The sequence below is a fragment of the Chiloscyllium punctatum genome, chromosome 41, assembly GCF_047496795.1.
Source record: "Chiloscyllium punctatum isolate Juve2018m chromosome 41, sChiPun1.3, whole genome shotgun sequence".
Classification (NCBI taxonomy): domain Eukaryota; kingdom Metazoa; phylum Chordata; class Chondrichthyes; order Orectolobiformes; family Hemiscylliidae; genus Chiloscyllium; species Chiloscyllium punctatum.
The window spans coordinates 14,140,739-14,162,006 of record NC_092779.1 but is presented as its reverse complement, the minus strand read 5'-3'; the positions used below and the strand labels follow the sequence as shown (position 1 = coordinate 14,162,006).

Below are 21,268 nucleotides of genomic sequence, written 5' to 3'. Positions count from 1 at the left end.
ATCATATCAAAGTCCCTTTGCAGCCGACAACAGCCCTCCTCACTATCCACAACTGCACCAATCTTCGTATCGTCTGCAAATTTACTGACCCACCCTTCGACTCCCTCTTCCAAGTCATTAGTAAAAATTACAAACAGCAGAGTACCCAGAACTGATCCCTGTGGAACTCCACTTGTAACTGGGCTCCAGGCTGAATATTTACCATCTACCACCACTCTCTGACTGCAACCGGTTAGCCAGTTCTCTGTCCAACTGGCCAAACTTCCCACTATCCCATGCCTCCTGACTTTCTGCATAAGCCTACCATGGGGAGCCTTATCAAATGCTTTACTAAAATCCATGTACATTACATCCATTGCTCTACCCTCATCCACGTGCTTGGTCACCTCCTCAAAGAATTCAATAAGACTAGTAAGGCAAGACCTACCCTTCACAAATCCGTGCTGGCTGTCCCTAATCAAGCAGTGTCTTTCCAGATACTCATAAATCCTATCCCTCAGTACCCTTTCCATTACTTTGCCTACCACCGAAGTAAGACTAACTGGCCTGTAATTCCCGGGGTTATCCCTATTCCCTTTTATGAACTTGTTATCCCATTTTGGGGAATAATGGTGAGATGCTGGAAGGAGTACTCGGCTGCTTAGAAATTTGTTATGAATACACCTTCCTTAGCCAACAAATCCTTGGCTGAAACTTAAACCTTCTGTCTTGGGGGAAGGGATGGTACCTATTGAGCATTGGGATTTCCAAATGTTGTCTTATAAACACTACAGGTTTTATGCAGATCAGTACCATGCTTAACCAGTAACAATGCACAGTAATTCCAGAAGGAGGCACTAGATAGTGACTGAAAAAGATTGGCCAGTCAGCTGCCTGCCTCTACATATGGAGTTTGAAGCCTATTTTCATATGTCTCAATGCAACTGAGAGTGACTAACAGTGTAGGCTGGGGATAAGCCTTAGGTTGATTTTTAGCTCGTGACAGATGTTCCTGTATATCCTGTTCCACCATCAACAGCATTAACCCCTGCAGACTGATCCCAAAACTTCGAGATCAAGGTCTCTGCTCTGCCCTCTGCAACTGAATCCTCAGCTTCCTGACCCATAGACCCGATAGACAACTGCACCTCCTCCACAAAAACCCTCAACAGTGGAGTCCCCCAAGGATGTATTCTCAACCCCTTACTGTACACCCATGATAGTGTTGCCAAATTCTGAATGAACGCCATCTACAAACTTGCTGACAACATCACCATGGCAGGACAGATGAGTCAGAATACAGAAAGGAAATATAGAACTTGGTGTCGTGGTGTAACAATAACAATCTTTCTCTCAATGTTGGCAAAACAAAAGAACTGATCATTGACTTCAGAAGAAAAGAGTAGAAAATGCTCCCATCCACACTAACACTGTGGAGGTTGAGAAGATTGACAGCATCAAGTTCCTAGGAGTGATGATAACTGACAACCTGTCCGGGACTTGCCATGTAGATGCGACGATCAAGAAGGCACGACAACTCCTCTTCTTTCTCAGGTTGCTTAGGAAATTTGGCTGTTCATAAGGACCCTCACCAACCTTTACAGATGCATCATAGAAAGCATACTATCCAGGTGCCTAACAGCCTGGTACGGCAACTGCTCTGCCCAGGATCATATGAAACTCCAGAAGGTTGAGTGCACAGCCCAGACCATCACAGAAGCCAAAGTTCCATCCATGGCAGAAAGGCAGCCAACATCATCAAAGACCCCTCCCAACCTGGTAATGCTCTCCTACAACCTGCTCCTCCAGGCAGAAGATGCAGAAGCCCGAACACGTGCACCAACAGGTTCAGGAGCAGCTTCTTCCTGGCCATTATTAGACCACTGAACAGACCTCTCTAGCCTCGAATAATGCTGATCTCACTGAGCGCACACTGTGTGTAGTGTGACCTCAGTTCAAGTTCGTTTTCACCATAAAATCTGTAGATTAGATTACTTACAGTGTGGAAACAGGCCCTTCGGCCCAACAAGTCCACACCGCCCCGCCGAAGCGCAACCCACCCATACCCCTACATCTACATCTACCCCTTACCTAACACTACAGGCAATTTAGCATGGCCAATTCACCTGCCCTGCACATCTTTGGACTGTGGGAGGAAACCGGAGTACCCGGAGGAAACCCACGCAGACACGGGGAGAACGTGCAAACTCCACACAGTCAGTCGCTTGAGGCGGGAATTGAACCCGGGTCTCTGGCGCTGTGAGGCAGCAGTGCTAACCACTGTGCCACCATGCCGCCCACTATGTCCTTGCTTACTATGATCTGCCTATACTACTAGCAAACTAAGCTGTTCATTGTACTTAGGTACATGTGACAACAAATCAAATCAAATGGGTGGCAGTGGCACAATGGTAAAGTCACTGGGTAAGTAATCCTGAACTCCCAGGTTAGTGTTTTGTGGACATGAGTTCAACTCCCACCATGGCAGCTGGTGAACTTTGAATTCAATGGGGTGAGGAAAAGCTTGGAGTTAAATCTGGCCTCACTGTGAGTCCAGACCCATGAACACTGTCTTTTAACTGCCCTCTGGGCACTAAATGCTGGGCTAGCCAGCTCACCCCAGGAACAAATCATAAACAGAATTAAAAGAGGAATTCATTAGCCTGTAGCCACAATAAAGAGAATGCAACTGAGTTAATACACTCAGGTTATCTGCATTTTTACCCACCACTTCCAAACCAAAGCACATTAACATGCTACAACAGCAGAATGGCAGCTAGAAATTAATGTAATTCTTCACTTGACTCTGACATGATAAAACTGACTTCTACAGGTTTTCCTCAACTGAAGTGTGATGTCACATCATAGCACAGGCTTGACGGGCCAAATGGACTCTCTGCTGTGCCGTGGCTCTATAGTGAGTGTAGTCACTCAGCGTGACTTAGGTATTGTTGCACCTAGCTGTGAAAATACAGTCAGCTTTGTTTTCTTGTTATAGTCAATTTGACCAATCCTTCCTAACGTCCTTTGGAATTCTATATTCATTCCCAATTAATGGGTCACATGACAGTCCAACAGCTTTATTTGAAATCACAAGCTTTCGGAGTGCTGCTCCTTTGACAGACTCACCTGTCGGACTATAATCTGGTGCCATGACTTCTGACTGTGTCCACCCCAGTCCAACAAAGGTGCCTCTATGTCCAACTAATGGGGTCAGAGACAGCAATATTTGGGGAGTGAGCAAGTAGATTTTTAATTAATATATGTTTGACTTGACAGGGCCCGATTGTAGATGTTTGGGAGTACTGTATTGTGTGGAATGATGAGAGGAACCTAAAACGGTTTGGTAGAGACTAAATATTTAGATTCATTTAATTAAGTTGGAGGTATTTCTCCAGAATCTGGCTCTGTAAATATTTTAATTACAGGTTTAATGTTGTATAATTCTGAATTGAGTTTGTTTAGACATTCTTGTTCCTTTGTGGCTGCTGTGCCATTCAGTGTTTGCATCATTCACTGTTGCTGTTGGGGGCACCACACAGTCTTGATGAATGATAATCCTGCAAATATTTACATGGTTTCTTTATCGTGATAAATGTCAGACACTGAAGCTGCTTCTAGGAGAAAATGGGGACTGCAGATGCTGGAGACCAGAGTTGAAAAATGTGATCCTGGAAAAGCGCAGCAGGTCAGGCAGCATCCGAGGAGCAGGAGAATCGACGTTTCGGGCATAAGCCCTTCCTCATGAATTCTTCAGGACTGAAGCTGCTTCTGACAGTTCAGAATGGCGTCGAGTAATTTTACATCATGGAGGTTTTTGAGGAGCAATGAGACCAAAGTCAGCTTGGTTGAGGTAGTTGCCCCCCTTGTCTCATTTCTGTACGTTGCAGATTCAAGCTGCATTCCTGCAGCGCCGCTGGTAATCCATTGCAGTACTGAGGTTGTGCTACACTGTTGGAAATGGAGGTCCACCAGCTATAATCCCTGAAGATACTCTCTGGAGCTGTGAGTGCCTCCAAGTTCCACTGTCAACCCCATAGGAGGTTGCATGGTAATTGGGAGGGCATGGGGGTCAATGGTGCCCTTGCCACATCTGGCTTGATTCTGCCACACTGTTCAAACACTCCTCCCAAAGCACTTTACAACCAATATGGTAACTTAGCAAAAGTGATGATGATGATGATGCAGTAGGATGTAACAGCCAATGTGTATAGGAGAAAGTGAGGACTGCAGATGCTGGAGATCAGAGCTGAAAGAATGTGTTGCTGGAAAAACACAGCAGGTCAGGCAGCATCCAAGGAGCAGGTGAATCGACGTTTTGGGCATAAGCCCTTCTTCAGGAATTGATTCCTGAAGAAATGTCGATTCTCCTGCTCCTTGGATGCTGCCTGACCTGCTGCGCTTTTCCAGCAACACATCTTTCAGCCAATGTATATACACTAAGCTCCACAGCCACATGACAATGGCCAAACTACATTTTTTTAACTTAGTGATGTTGATGGACCATTATTCAGGACACCAAAGAAAATCCCTTTTGAAATAGTGAGAGCAGTTTTTTTGGGTCCATCTGTGATGGCAGCTATGACCTTGTTTTAACATTGCATCCAAAAAACAACACACATCTGGCCTTGGAGCACTGCCTCAGTACTGCTCTGGAACATCAGCCTAGACGTATGTCCTCAAGCCTCAATACGTCATTAAAATAATTGATAGTGTCATTATTTCAACCTGTTATTGTTGCATTGCTCTTATTTCTTCCTCTCTTTCTTTATTCTATTTATCCTTCTCTATTGTAAACATTCTGGCTCCTGAGTAGCCAATTGGAGAGCTGTCACCAGGCCGAATGACTTCTGACATCCATAACTGGTCATGTTTGCACCAACCAATCAGCAATGCTTTGCTGGCTGAATCTCTGTCTGTACATGCACCCTGATGATGTGATGTCCTGTCTCTCCTGCCCCCACTGCAAGGGAAGCAGCAGAGTAAACACAGCTCACAATGAGTTCCAGCAACTTTTTCTTTAAAAGTGAAGAATTTGGAAGAAATTATTTTTAAGAGTCTTTTTCCCATTTTTGTCCACAATCAAAAATAAAACACACCAGGCAGTGTCTACCATTAACATTGGCTAATAACTGAAGAATTAGTACTTATTTTTCAAATAAAAATGTACACTCCTTAAAGGTAAAAATAGTCAATGGGAAAAGCAAAAGAACCCTGGCTATTTAAGGTTTATGGCTCCTACAGTTTCCTTTTGCATTTAGTAAGACTATTACTTTAAATCTTTAAAAGTAAGATTATATTCCTTTGAAACACTTATAATTTTTGGCTCAAGCTTTGTGACACCTGCCTTTATAGACAGCACTTGGCATTACAGATGTGAAACCACCTCTTTGTGAAATTATTTCTGTCAAATATTTGAAGACTCTTCTCCCTAGAAATAGCAAAAGACATGTTGCAGCCCTTTCAGCATAACTGAGTGAAATAAATTGCTCAGCGCTCATATGCTGGCATCACTGAGCAAAAGAATTCTGTTGAAACACTGATGGACTTTGTGAATCATGTAGCACACTGCTCTCTATGCTTTTGCTATGAGGTAATGTCCCATTATTAGACTGGCCTGAATGGAAATCTTACAACTTGGAATTATCTGATATAACAGCTGTGGTTGCAGTGTTCAGTAGTTTAATTGATCTGTGTTTGACTATGTCAGTCTGGTTTATCTGTGTTGAATGTGCTTGATTAAGCGAGGCTGCGTATAGCCTCTGAGAGTTAAAGTGAACAATAGGTTCTGGGAAAGGACCTGAACTTTGAACAGGTGTGGAGACATCTTGTAATTGAAGAGCACTGTCAATAAATCTTGTATCATTTCTTCATTTCTCTGAGGTGAGTCAGAGGAATATCGAAAAGATTTCTTCCTCTGAGAAAAGAACGAGAAATGATGTCACAACAGGAAATGATACCACAAAGTTAAACACATAAATAGAAGGTGGGCCATAACACCAGTGCTTCACTGGAGGCTCACTGATAATGTTACCTACTATGGTGACGAAACGTCTGAAAATGAACCTTCCAGCTCAGTGAGCAAACTTACATCCAGAACCTCAACCTGAGCTACAAATCTTCTCAACACTCGCTAATATCAAAGAAAGTTAAAAGATTTGAAACCTCTCAGACATCAAGGAGTGAGCTGCAGCGAAAAGCTAAGTAAGGGCAAAGCAATATGGAACGAGAAACTCTGAAAATAAACAGTATTCCATTATGAGCCGACATCTATAGCATGTTGAAGTTATTCTCCCCCACCCCACCCATGTCATAGCAAATTTAATGGGGATAGAGGTGGGACGAGGTCAGGACCCCTTTTCAAATAGAATAGAATATCCTTTATTGCCACTTGTACTGCAGTTCACAAATTCAGGAGCACGGTGAAAAGTTTTTACATTGGCTGCCTTTTAATGGCGCCATCTTAGGTACAAGTACCCAGGTACAAATCTTAGAGTTAAAAAAAAGTTTTGTTTCACAAAAGAGGATTAAAAGGAAAGCAGTGGTATTACTTGGAGTGTCGGAGAGTGAGTTAGAAATGAGGTAATTATAACATTATAAAAAGGATTTACATTACAATCCGGTAAAAAAACTTCCAATTAAATGCCAAAGCCACCAAGCGCACCAGAGGGGAAGACTCAAAATTCCATTTTTAATCCAATCAGAACAATATTGTCCGCAGTTTGGATGAAACTTCCCTACTTGCACCCAAAGGGGAAGCCTTGCCTGACAAAAGACAAATGTACATTAAATGATCGAATTTAACGATCACCAGATTTGCATTACTCCCCCAGAAATCTGTGCTCCGTGCACCCCACTTTCCAAGCCCTCCACACCTGATTTCTCAGTGAAATAACATTGGCTGGGAGAGAGCAGCTCCCAAGATTTCAAGTTAAACTGGGTGTGTGCTCAACAAGATCACCTCTCTGTGTGTGTATCATTGTCTCCTCAGGCATTACAACTCCTAAAGTGCAGGCTCTTATTGCTTCCCTTTATAGTCTAATGGGCACTACTAGTCTTGTAGCCAGCAGGGTGATGGTAACTAATACATGAGGTGTTTTGTTAGATGATCACCAATAACAGTGGTTATTTAATGCTTGTGTTTGTAAACTCAGTTCCTGAAGGTGGTGGAAAGGCTTGAAAACTGAAAGCTTTGTTGCACCGTTATAGAGCAGGGGATTGCTTTGAAAGTAGCTATGAACAAAGCAGAGTACAGTGAACATACCTGACCTCAGTCTGACCCAGTGAGAAATAGAAATGTAATGAGTTACGTACAAGGACTTGCAAAATACAATACAGATCTAAAGTGTTCTGCGGAAATGACGCTGGTACCATTTTTACCAGCTTCAGACCCAACACATGACACAACCTCTCTGCTCTTGTCCTCACCGTGGGGACTGTGTCCAATTGTGTGATCAGTGACAAGGAGCAGGAGCCCAGTGTCTGACCTCAGTACAGCCTTGGGTTAAACAAGAGCAAAGGAGCTAAATTCCAGAGGCGAGGTGAGATGATCTGCCTTAAGTGCAGAACTCTAGCGAGTGTGGCCTCATTGCCCTTATTCCCCAAGGCCATATCTATTCTCATTGTCAACCCTCCATCCAGTAATGCCCGAGACCCAACCTTTGACACTGTCACTTGTTGGATATTAAGGAACTACATCCGCAGCAGCTTCACAACCACCTGATGCAGGAGCGTCGCTCCGAAAGCTAATGTGCTTCCAATTAAACCTGTTGGACTATAACCTGGTGTTGTGTGATTTTTAACTTTGTCCACCCCAGTCCAATGCCGGCATCTCCAAATCATCAGTGCTTCAATGTGTCCTGCTCTATCCAGTCACCAGTGCTCACTTTCCTAAAGCTGTCGCATTCAATTGCTCACGTGCTCTGTGTTTGATGATGTGAACCTACTAACTGATCCATGATCCAGTGTTTGAATGGTCAAGCCTGGATGTTGACTCCAAGATTGGTTTCAGTCGCCTCTTATTTACCTAAGAGCTGAAACATCATGTAGACATTTTAAATTTAAACACTATATAGAGATTTGTAAATAAAGTTCCTGCACACATAGAAACTAGTTTCAGCACTGCTGTGTTTTGAACCAAACCAAATATACAAAATATGCACCACCTTTGGTGTCTGGCTTCATTTTGAATTCTCACGTGAACTGTTATTCCTATGAACCTTTCCTTACTTTACTGATCCACTTCCTCAGAGAAACATCATTTGGAGATCTACTAACGATGGATGAGAGCTGTTTTCAACAAAATATCTTACTGTATGCTTTCTTGATTGCTCTGTATATTCTCTATGTCTCTATATCTGATGAGCATTAACTTACATAAACAGCTAACGTGTATCCATGCTGCTTACCATGAGGCTTTATACCACTGGTGGACCGCAGGGTTTACTGACTTAATCTTCCCATTGGCCGAGCCAGCTCCGTGTTTGTGTCCTCACTTCCTGGTCATGTAAATATTTCTGCATTTGTCCATTTTGAATTGCTTCCTTTCTGATAGTCCCTTAAGGCTTTCAGAATAACTCAAATCTCTGTTCCATCTTCTAGGACTTGGTTGGATTTTTTCCCCCTTTATTTCACATAATTTTTGTTATATTAAGACCAATAAATCTTGCTAAAGATTTAACTCGTTTAATAAATATGATTATGTCTATATGTTTTAGCTTGACCTATCCAATTTTAGTTACAATGTATATTGCTTTTTAAATGATTTGTCTGACTTCTTTGAAATGAGAAGTCTATGATTTATTGATGTGATTCTTAAAATTATTGTACGTCTCAAAAAGAGTTTAATTTTTTTATTATTTTCAAAAATTGATTCCTGTGAAATAAATCTAATTTCACTCAATAATTTTTCAGCATGATAAATACAAACGCCTAGTTCAAAGCGATTTTGCGATAGTAACTTCCAGGCACTGAGGTCTGCTGTTTGTTCCTGGGTCACATATGTCGTCTTATTCTTCAGGTTGGGTGTGTTGTTTTCAGGGCCAGCATTTATTGCACATCCCTTGAGAAGGTGGTGATGGGTGCCTTCTTGAAGCTGCTGCATTCTTTGGGGTATAGGTCCAGCTAGAGTTAAGGGGGCTGTGATAGGGAGGAGTTCTGGCTTCTGATCTAGTGGCACATGATGGCTGCAGATCAGGATAGCGTGTGGTTTGGATGGTGGTGCTCCCACACATCTGTTGCCCTTGCCCTACTGGGTGGTAGAGGCTGCACGTTTGCAGGATGCTGTTGTAAGGCGCTTGGCAGATTTCTGCATCGCATTGCATAGACTGTGCACACTGCTAGCACAGTGTATCAGTGATGAAGGGAGTGAATATTAGAGATTGTGACTAGGGTGTCATGTGACATGCATGCTGCTTTCTCTCTGGTAATGGTGAACCTCTTGAGTGTTGTTGGAGTGATATTCATCCAAGCAGGTGGAGACTATGCCATCACATTTGTAGATTGTGGAGAGGTTCTGGGAGTCAGGAGGTGAGTTACTCACCACAGAATTCCCAGTCTCTCTCCTGGTTGTGTAGCCATAGAGTTTATATGGCTAATCCAGTTCAGTTTCTGACCAATGACAACCTCCAGAATGTTGACAGTGGGTGATTGGGTGATGGTGATGCCATTGAATGTCAAAAGAAGGTGATTGGATTCTCTCTTGTTAGAGATGGTCATTGCCTAGCACTTGGGGGTATGAATGGAATTCGTGACTTGTCAGCTCAAGATTGCATGGTGTCCAGGTCTTGTTAATTTTAGACATGGATTGCTTCAGTATCTGCGGAATCACGAATGGTGCTAAACATTGTGCACCCATTGACGAACATCCCCACTTCTCATCTTTTGATGGAGGGAAGGTCATCGATGAAGCAGCTGAAGATGATTGGGCCTAGGACTCTGCTCTGAGGAACTCCTGCAGAGATGTCCTGCAGCTGGAATGACTGACCTCCAACAGCAACAACCATCTTCCTGTGTTGCTGATATGATTCCAACCAGTGGGAGTTTTCCCTTGATTCCCATTGATTCCAGTTTTGTTTGGAGTCTTTGATGCCACACTCAGTTGAATTCTGCCTTGACATTAAAAGCAGTTCATCTCACCCAGCATCTGGAATTTAGCTCCTTTGTTCACATTTAACCCAAGGCTGGATTGAGGTCAGACGCTGGAATCCAAAACAGGATTCAGTCAGCATAGTTCCTTGAAAGTAGAGTTGCAGGTAGATAGGATAGTGACGAAGGCATTTGGTATACTTTCCTTTATTGATCAGAGCATTGAGTATAGGAGTTGGGAGGTCATGTTTCAACTGTACAGGACATTGGTTAGGCCAGTTTTGAAATATTGTGTGCAATTCTGGTCTCCCTTCTATCGGAAGGATGTTGTGAAACTTGCCAGGGTTCAGAAATAATTTACAAGGATGTTGCCAGAGATGGAGGGTTTGAGCTACAGGGAGAGGCTGAATAGGCTAGGGCTGTTTTCCCTGGAGCGTTGGAGGCTGAGGGGTGACCTCACAGAGGTTTATAAAATCATGAGGGGCATGGATAGGGTAAGTAGACAAGGTCTTTTCCCTGCGATGGGGGAGTCCAAAACTTGAGATGGGTTTAGGGTGAGAGGGGAAAGATATAAAAGGGACCTAAGGGGCATTGTTTTCACACAGAGGATGGTACGTGTATGGAATGAGCTGCCAGAGGAAGTGGTGGAGGCTGGTACAATTACAACACTTAAAAAAGCATCTGGATGGGTACATGAATAGGAAGGATTTATAGGGATATGGACCAAATACTGGCAAATGAGACTAGATTAGTTTCGGATATCTGATCGGCATGGACATGTTGGACCGAAGATTGTGTTTCTGTGCTGTACAGCTCTATGACTCTCTAAGTTATTGGGAGGTTAGTGATGTTTGACTGCACTGTCAATCGCCTCTTTCATCACTTTGCAGATAGTTAGGAGGAGGCTGTCGGGGCAGTAATTGGCTGGCTTAGATTCGTCCTGCTCTTTGTGGACAGGATATAGCTGGGCGATTTGCCACATTGTCGAGTAGATGCCAGTGTTGTACTAGAACAGCTTAGGCAGGGGTGTGGCTGGTTTTGCAGTCCATGTATTATTTTTACCGGCATAGTGCCTGGACTCTGAGCCTTTGCAGTGTCCAAAACCTGCAGTCGTTACTCAACATCACAGGGAGTGAATCAAATTCCTGAAGGTTGTGACGCTAGGAGACTTGGGTATTTGTGCCTGGGTTGGATGATCCTCACTGAGACCCACTTTCAAAGTCAAAACTCCTTCCTGTTTGGATTGCATTAGGCAGGTCGACTGCTGACGACCAAGTCTAACCATCATATCTTGCTTCTTTCAGTCTTACCTTTTGTGTATTCCTGCACCGTTTGTGGTGGGTGCGAACAGTCACGGGATTAACTTTACGACAGGCGTTCCTGGTTTTCACTTTGGGTTTCTGACTGGCAGCTCTTTCCAGGAACAGGGATCACAGGTGCCAGTCTCTAACATTGCAAGGGGTAAAATAAAAGCAACTCTGGTTACCACCTGCAGCAGGTACAGGCCTGGAAAAGAACTTCCAGTGCCAGGGTGCCAGCAGGTTTGAACATCGAGCAATGCCAGGTTTGTTAGCCTGACCTCTGCCCTTCAAAAGTATAGCTGAGCTGAATAAGTCAGTATTATTACCATCGGTGTGGCAAAGCTGTGAGTTAATTTGAATGAATGTTTTTATTGTCATATGTATTTGGGAAAATAGAGTGAAAAGTGTTTTGTCACTGCAATCTGATTTTGGATTACAAAGTGAATGAGAAGAAATTACTTAAATAGAGCTTCATCTTCTGTTCAATTGACAGGAAGTTATAAAAGGCAGAAAAAAATAAGAAGTTGTATTCAACTTTACAATCCTTCTGGTCAGGCATAGCTCTGGGTTTTGTTAAGGTCTCCAGGGTTTCTGTCAGGGGTCCCAGTCTCCGGGTCACAATCTGTCCTGGGGGGTCAGGTCCAGCTGGTGAACAGGGACTCCCCAGCTCCAATGCCGCCTCCTTGCTGACATCACGAGCGGTCCTGATCCGGGCCCACCTCACAGCCATTAATTCCATTCGCAATAAGCTTCCAAAATCGCCAGTCTCAGCCCTCTGGCCTCCAAACTGTGTGCAAGAAACAATTTATTTTCATTTTCAAACTGCCGATGTTTCCTGTTTGGCCTGTGGAAGGTCACAATCTGGGAACTTGCACTGGCCCTAGTTACCACACCAAAGGGGGCAGAGCGTTTAGGTTTAAATGCCAGTGGTGTGCTTGACTGATAGGATGGGCACTCACTCACAGGCCAGTGGAAACAACCTGACTGATTTCAAAGCAGAATACGCTGGAGAAACTCAGCAACGCTGGCTGCATCTGTAGGGACGTGAATAGGGTTAATGTTTTGAGACCAATATGGCTCTCCTTTGGAGTTCCTTTGGAATGGACTCACTTCTAACATAGCTGAAAGGTATGGTGCTAGAAAAATACAGCAGGTCAGGCAGCATCTGAGGAGCAGGACAATCCTCATTTCAGGCATAAGCCCTTCATCAGACATGTGCCCGAAATATTGACTCTCCTGCCCCTCGGATGCTGCCTGACCTGCTGTGCTTTTCCAGCGCCACGTTTTTTCTGATCTTCAGCATCTGCAGTCCTCACTTTCTCCTCATCACTTCTAACATAGCAGAACATCCCAGCGCACTTTACGGGAACTGAAATAAATTTGGACGACAAGCAGAAGAATACGAGTGCATGTGACCAAACATTTAGTCAAAGAGAGAGATTTTAAGGAACTTGTTGAAGGAGGAGAGAGATGTAGAGTATTGCAGGAGGAGAGAATTTCAGAAGAGAGAGGTTTCGGGAAGAGATTTCAGAGCTTAGGGTCCAGACAGCTCAAGACAAAACCACCAGAAATGGGTCGATCAAAATCAACTGGCCAAGAGAGTGGGTGGAGGGACATATAAAGACTGGAGGAGATCACAGGGGTGGGAAGCAGGAGGTCGTGGGGAGATTTGAAAACAAAGATAAAGAATTGCTGGATGGAGAGCGCGAATGGGCCAGTGTACATGTGTTTACTCACATTCCACCTCTTTTGGGGTGATTGCCGACTTAAGAGTGAGGTTTCTGACACTGTGAAACACTGTCTGAGCCTTGGTACATCTCCTGGATATGATTGAGTAGTTTTACTTGGGATTTCTTTGGGCTGTTTAAGTGAGAGGAAGATATTGCTGCTTAATTGAGCTGGTTCCGTAACTATTCTGGGAGTTTGCAGTTGTCTCCTGTCCTTGTTAAAATGGAGCACTAGGAGGATTTCAGATCCCTGATTTACTTCACTACCTGATTAGAACAAAGAACAGAATAGAGGCCTTTAATCTAGTGTAGTATGGTGTGCAGTTGCCAGGAAGATTTCTTTAAATGTCTCATGGGATGTGAGCATTGATGGCTGGATCAGCATTTATTGCCTGTTCATAGTTGGCCCTTGAGAAGGTGGGGGCTGACCTGCCTTCTTGAGCTGCTGCAGTCCACCTGCTGTGGGTTGACCCACAATGTCATTCCAGAGGGAATTCCAGGATTTTGACCCAGGGGTGGTGAAGGAGCGGTGATTTATTTCCAAGTCAGGATGGTGAGTGATTTGGAGGGGAATTTGCAGACATATGGTGGTGTTACCATATATCTGCTTCCTTTGTCCTAGATGGAAGTGGTTGTGAATTTGGAAGGTGCTGTCTAAGGATCTCTGGTGAATTTCTGCAGTGCACCTTGTAGATAGTACACACCGCTGTGACTGAGCGTTGGTGGTGGAGGGAGTGGATGGTTTGGATGTAATGCCAATCAAGCGAGCTGCTTTGTTGTGGATGGTGTTGACCTTCTTGAGTGTTGTTGGAGCTGCCATCCAGGCAAGTAGGGAGTCTTCCATCACACTCCTGACTTGTGCCATGTAGATGATGGAAGGGTTTTGGTGAACCGGGTGGTGAGTTATTCACTGCAGTATTCATAGCCTCTGATCTGCTCTTGTAGCCACTGTGTCTATATGGTGAGTCCATTTGAGTTTTGGAGTGCTCAATATATGAAAACCTATTTGCTAAAATGGACAAATAATGTTCCAATATGTAAATGCATTGCTAGATGTTCAGGTGCAGTTGCAATAACACTTTGGCTGATAAATTTCACTGCTTGAAGCTTGTTTTCAAGAATAAAATTTGATTGTTTCAATTTACAACGACTTCAAATCTAGTCCTCAGTCTCACCTAAAACCTAATTCTTTCTGTTAAATCTTAGCATGATGGAAATGTGGTGAAATCTTATCTTGCTTTCTCACTCAACACAGTGGATTGATTCTTAAAGATGGCAGATTTCCAACAAAAGAATAATTGTTCAACATCCAAATCCATTCTCATCTGATTACAATCTTCATCTGTTTGAATCAATTCCTTGCTCCAAGCTCTCAGCTATTAATGGGATTTAGTCTGAAATCCATGGTGATCTAATTGTGACTGAACTAATAAATGCATGCGAGTAACAAAGTATGAATCATTTGGGGCAATTGGCATTAAAACAGGATGACGATTAGAATATAAATAGCACATTGATCTTGTGTTTATTCCAGTTATTCTGGACAGTTTTGATACCTCAGAGGAGGGAGGTAGTTGTATCAGAGACTATTCAGACGAGGTTCACTCGATTGATCCCAGAGATGAGGGGTTTGTCTTCTGAAGAGAGATTGAGCAGTTTAGGCCCATATTCTCTGGAGTTTAGAAGAGTAAGAGGAGATTGAATTGAGGTATATACGATGCTAAAGGAGGTTGACAAAGTAGGGATGGAGAAGATGCTTCCCCCTTGTGGGAAAATCTACCGTGAAAGGTCATAGTTTTAGGATAAAGGGTGACAGATTTAAAACCGATGGGGGACAAATTACTTCTCTCAAAGGGATGTGAATCTCACTACCCCAGAGTGCAGTGGATGCTGGGACATTGGAGGAGGAGACAGAGATTTAATTAGTAACTGGTTTAAGGATAATGGGGACAGGGCAGGGAAGTGGATTTGAGTCCAAGATGAGATCAGCCATGATTGTATTAAATGGCAGAGCAGGCTTAAGGGGCTGAATGGCTCCTATGTTTATTATTCAAACTTTTCCGGTAGAATTAGGTATTCTCAGTGATCGTCCCATCAAGTCCCAGTGGGGTCCGGGAAATGACACGGGAGAATGTCTCTCCTTTCATTGGTTGGAAGCTTACCTTTCGAGGGGGATAATGGACCAGTCCCCTCATGCCTCCTCTCCCGGTTAGGACCCGGGGGAAGCAAATAATTCCACCCTTACACTGTGTCCCCCAAGGAGGTACTAAAAGACTCTGTAAGAGCCCCCTTTCAATACACCAGTCTCCCACCAGAACCAGCAGTCTCAACATTGAGCAATATTCTAGCTTTATGCTGATAACATTTACTGCTGAGAGCCAATAGGCAAAACCTCACAGGGATGTTTGATGTGGAGATGCTGGTGTTGGACTGGGGTGAACGAAGTCAGAAGTCGCATGACACTGGGTTATAGTCAGACAGGTTTATGTGAAATCACAAGTTTTCGGAGTGCTGCCCCTTTGTCAGGTTTACCTGTTAGACTATAACCTGGTGTCGTGTGACTTCTCACAGGGATCTTGCCACCAATCTGTAAATATCCAGAAGAACATAAGAGCAGAAATTAGGCCATTTGGCCCATCGAGCCTGCTCCACCATTCAATCATGGAGTAGACGGGCAGGAGGCTGGAAGAACACAGCAAGCTAGGCAGCACCAGGATGTCGGGAAGTTGACGTTTTGGGTGTAACCTGAAATGCTGACTTCTGCACCTCCTGGTGTTGCCTGGTTTGCTGTGTTCTTCCAGCCTCCTGCCCGTCTACTTTGGATTCCAGCAACTGCAGTTTTCTTGTCTCCCACCATTCAACCATGGCAGGTAAGTTTCTCAAACCCGTTTTCCCACTTCTTCCCCATAACCTTTGATCCCTTTGGCAAACAAGAACTTATCTACCTCTGGTAAGGATGATCTTTTGATTTGCAAATTAATTTACAACACTTAGACTTCCTGTTTTAAACTGGCCAAACTTTCAAAACAAAAAGTACCCAATGCTGTTTGAAATGGTTTAACTCATTGATCAGCCTTTTAATGTCAGGAACAGTAACAGGTTTTAGTATTTTAAATGCTTGAGCTTCCTAATGCTTGAATATGTCTATCAAACAGCAGTTTCAAAGTGTATTTTAATATATTCTTTTATGTTGAAGTGCTGACATGAGGTTGTTGTCAGAATTTTGGAGGATCACCATCGATGTAGATAACCAATGATATGACAGTGGAAGATTGACACGGTCTTCCACAACAACGGTTTATGCAGGTTAATTGTTCACTTTAAGGCTGACATTGTTGTGAAGTGCAGATCTGAGGCATTGGCGAGGATTAGACGTTAGGTTACAGGCCAACCATGATCTCATTGAATCAGAGAATAGGTTTGATTGATGAGTGGCCTCCTGCTATTCCTATTCTATTCTGTATCCATTTGTGAAAGAGAGAGACATTTTTATACGGTTGTGAGCTAAAGAATAGTCAGTGGTACAACTCAAAACTGGGAAGCTTCTGGAAAAGCCGAATGATCGTGGAATGGGATCAGAATATGTTTCCAGAAATATTGCATCCCATAGTTTCTTTTAGAAACACAAAAGATGCATTCATATCACTCGTAGAAACGAACAACTATTATTCCAAGTACGTGGAATACAAGTCGTTGTTCTATAACATGATGGTTACGTTCTTGTGCAACCCTGCTCTTTAGAAAGAGCTTAAAGTGTTGGTGATGTAATCGCGTTATGGCTAACACACGGTTTAAAAGTTCGCATTTGAGAAGCAGCGTCCCCAGTTTGTCATTCGGGTTACAGCACATTCATGAAATGCGTGTAAGGGCAGAATGACCTGTACCAAGAATGATTAGTGACCTAAAGCATTCACCTTACCTTCGCTTCTGCGCAAATGCTGTGTGACCCACAGAACCTTTTTCCAGTATGTTCTATCTCCGTTCTTAATATTAGGGAGACCCTTTGGGAGGACACTTGTATAACGTTGTCATCTAACTGTTGGAAACGGTGACTTCTGTCTTACAGTGAACTGAAGCAGAAACTGAACGAGGAAGGCAATAAACGCACAATCCTTTCCAAGCAGGAGAAGTTCAATGAGAACTGCTGCATCCGCTGCTGTAGCCCTTTTACCTTCCTCATTAACACCAAGCGTCCTTGTGTCGACTGCAAGTTCAACATCTGCAAGAACTGTGGTGCATACAGCAAGAAGGAGAAAGCCTGGATCTGTACAGTGTGTCACCAGGCCCGGTAAGTCCTGCCTCTCTCCGTCTTACCCTTTTTATAACTTTATTGACATTATGATTGAATTGACCTCAAACTTGATGATGGACCAATGGTTGCAACAGATTCTGGATTAGTGGTGCTGGAAGAGCACAGCAGTTCAGGCAGCATCCAAGTAGCTTCGAAATCGACAATTGGTTGCAACAGAGTTGAGTATTCACACAGATTGGGGCTTGGTGCGTTACACAGACATACCTCAGTGTTTGATCATTTCTATTGTTCACTTTTCTGCAGAGGCATGTGGTGGGCAGTACTAAGATGTTAACAGCTGATTGGAAATAAATGTGAACTAAGTGTTTCTGTGGCTCAAATGAAGCATACACACGATCTCAATCTAATTTGTAAACGGCAGAACATATCCTCCATTTTGCTCATTGACATTTTCTTTTTAAGAGTTGATTATCTCTTGCAGAGGGCATGTTCTGATTTGGAGTAGGCCATTCCTCTCTCCAGTCTGTCTCTGAAGTCTTCATTATGCAGCTTTTCTCTTTGGTTCGCGTGTGAATTTGAGCTCATCCAAATTTCTGCTGGGTGCATCCTAACTTGAAAGAAGGTCCATTTATCCATCACCCTTCTGCTCGCTAACCTCCTCCTAGTCTGGAAACACCATTATTTTAAAATTCTCATCCTTGACTTTGAATCCCTGCTGTTCTCGGCCTCTCATCTGGCTTCCTGACCCTCTGGGATCGGTAAGCATCCCCAACCTTTTGCATTTTCTCCAATTTCTCTAATTCCCTTCCTAATCTGCTCTGCGTCCCTACTGCATTCCTCATTTAAGGTGGTCCTTTAAACTTAGCTCAATGCTTGGCCAAGGAGTAATCTCATATCTCCTTATGTGGTTGGAATGTTGTTTAATAACTCTCTTATGAATGCCTTAGAATTCTTTAGTATATCAACGGAACTCCAAAAATTTCCCATCACTTTCAAGAGAGGAAATGCTGGAAGCTGAGACTGGAGAAGGCCAAGGGACTTGTTGAAGGGCTGGCAATGGGGCAAGATGCAGAAATGTCATGGAACCGACACCCCCCACCCCCACCCCAGCTCACTGTGACCCACACAGCCCAATCGCGCTCCTAATTGTCAGCAGAAGTTGATTTTTAAATATGTTCATGACACGTGGATGCCCCAGTTCCTGAGCACCGTAGAAACGGCAACAGCTGCACATACTTTTGTACTTTTTAACCCAGCCACTTTCCCACCCATTTTGTGGGCCTTCATAGAGAACATGAGGATTAGTTAGCTCAGTTGCCTGGACGGCTGATTTGCGATGCACAGTGATGGCAACAGCACGGGTTCAATTCTCACACCAGCTTAAGTTACCATGAAGCACTCTTCCTCTCAACCTCTGCTGAGGTATGGTAACCCTCAGGTTAAATCACCACCACTCATCCGTCTCTGTCTCTTTCTGTCTTGCACTCTCTCTCTCTCTGAGATAGCAAGACTATGGTGTTTTATATATAGAACATACAATAATTACAATAAAATTCTTGGTAACTGTACTGAAATTAATTACTGCAAAGTGTAAAGTTTCTTTTGCTAAGCAGTTGGAACTCATCTCACTGGAAGATTGTTCAGTAGGAAGTTCATTGTCAAAGGTTTCTCAGTTAATCATTTTACAGGGTTTCTACAGTAGCACATTTTCTTTAGACCTGTTTTGAATAAACAGTGTGTCAGAAGTCAACGTCCTCAACCTATAAGGTAGACAGAAACTATATCTACGAAAAACAATTGATAGTTTCAATTGGCAAGTGCAAATTGATAATCCCAAGATAATTCATGTCTCCTGCCTGTCTTCCAAATCAACCATTTCCCCCCCCCCCGACCAAAAGTTTCAGACTTGCATGATTCTGGGATCCATCTCTGTCTTCCTTGTGGGATTGCCTGCAGCTCTGATAGTGCCCGCGAGTGAGAGGTTTGGGATCAGCGATGCTCACATTCTGAGAGTGAATTGCGAAAGCTCAAAGCATTTCCAAAAACACTGATTTCATTCACAATCACAAGCGATGAGAATGGATACTGACATTGGGGGGCAGTCCAGAGAAGTCTGAGTGGGTTGAGAAGATGGTGAGTAGGTTGGGCCTGTAACTCATTGAAGTTCAGAAGAAAGTGAGGACTGCAGATGCTGGAGAGTCAGAATCAAAAAGTGTGGCACTGGAAAAGCACAGCAGCTCAGGCAGCATCCGAGGAGCAGGAGAATCGATGTTTCAGGAATGTTCCTGATGAAGGGCTCTTCACAGATGCTGCCAGACTTGCTGAGTTTTGCTAGCAATTTCTGTTTTGGCTCCTCTAATTCTCACCTTGAGAGCATCTCTGATTTTAATTGTCCCACCTTTCGTTGCCCTTTTCATCTTGCTTTGAGAGGCTGTCATTCAGACACCTCCCTGCCTCTCTACCTCACTTTGCTCCTTTAACGTGCTCCTTCGAATGTACCCGGTAGGCAGAGAATTACGTAACCTACCCCCAGTGTTGACTGAAGTGACTTAGTATTTTGTTGTGTGATGCTCTGAAATTTTTGATTGAGTTAAATTCAGAAAGTAAATGCTGATGGTATTTGATTGATGGAGACATTTAACCAATGATGTGATAGGCCTGAGTGAACATCGTGAACACACCAAAATTATGCATTGGCATTCCGAAATGCTAGTTTGAGGGTTACCTTTTACTGTATGAGCAGCAAGGAAGGTTTGTCAGACAACTTGTGTTTAATATTCAGTGCCTGCAAGAGGAAAAATTGCAAGTTGCAACACAAAGAGATTTTGGATTGGTTCCAAAGAGAGGTTACAATGGGTGCAAGCATTGGCATTCCCTGAACTGTTGCTTTCCTGTGACTGAGGAAATGGTGCTGGAGATATACTTTGGCTCAAGGCGTTCCAGTGGCCTTTGTTCCCAGGATAATCCAAGACAAATGTTTTGTTACGTTCGTCAATCCCTGACCAAACGTGAAACGCTCATCTTGCAATCCCCATGGATCACTGGAAACGACAAAGTAGGCATCTGGAGTTGGAGGACTTTACAGGTTATCCAAGATAGAGAGGCAGGTGGCTGGAAGAACACAGCAGGCCAGGCAGCATCAGGAGGTAGAGAAATCGACGTTTCGGGTGTAACCCTTCTTCTAGTCCTGAAGAAAGGTTAGACTTGAAACGTTGACTTCTCTACCTCCTGATGCCGCCTGTCTTACTGTGTTCTTCCAGCCTCCTGCTTGTCTACTACAGGTTATCCAAGCCAAGCTGCACCTGAGGTCTCTCTCACAGAACATCACTGCCCTTATGAATTGCAAAGGCTTTCACATGCAGCTTCTTTGTAATCCTCAGCGGTGCAGCATGTGGTGATGTTCTACCTGCCTTGGCTGCCCCATTCTGTTTTATACGGCAACAAACTCCTACCTTTCCAATCCCTGTCTCAGCCCAGCAGTTGACAGTGTGCGGATGGTCTTACCTCTGTAGTTCCCAGCTTCTCTCAGAAAATGCACAGTCTGTGACTGAACTGCACTGCAGTCTCACGTCCATGGAGGCACTGGTACTTCCATCAAGCAGAACTGAGCAGCAGTTCAGATCCTTGGGTACATCTTGAGCAGCTTGCCATGCAGCTCCAAAGGTTATGCCATATGATAGTGTTATGCCGTATGCTGTGCATGTAAATTGCCTCCTATATACTCTGGCTGCAAATATGTATGCCTTACTGCAGTCGGTTGGCAATTCCATTTCCTTCCTTGTGGTAATTAGTTTCAGCTGGTGATGAATGTGCATAATTAGGTGCAACATTATGGTATATCCTTTGGGCTAGATTAGCATTGCATGAATTCATTTTATTTAAGACTTTTAGAAGCATCAAAGAGAAGATCTATCTGATTCAGG

At 43.6% G+C, this 21,268-nt stretch overlaps 1 protein-coding gene across 4 annotated transcripts in view; it reads left to right on the top strand.

Annotated features, from left to right (window-relative positions):
- myripb (myosin VIIA and Rab interacting protein b) overlaps nucleotides 1-21,268 on the top strand; it is a 392,899-nt gene that overhangs the window by 123,265 nt on the left and 248,366 nt on the right. For all 4 annotated transcript variants that reach the window (XM_072560411.1, XM_072560409.1, XM_072560410.1 and 1 more), the window contains exon 3: nucleotides 17,160-17,381. In XM_072560411.1, the coding sequence (XP_072416512.1) occupies nucleotides 17,160-17,381 (222 nt within the window). The remainder of the gene's footprint in view (nucleotides 1-17,159; nucleotides 17,382-21,268) is intronic.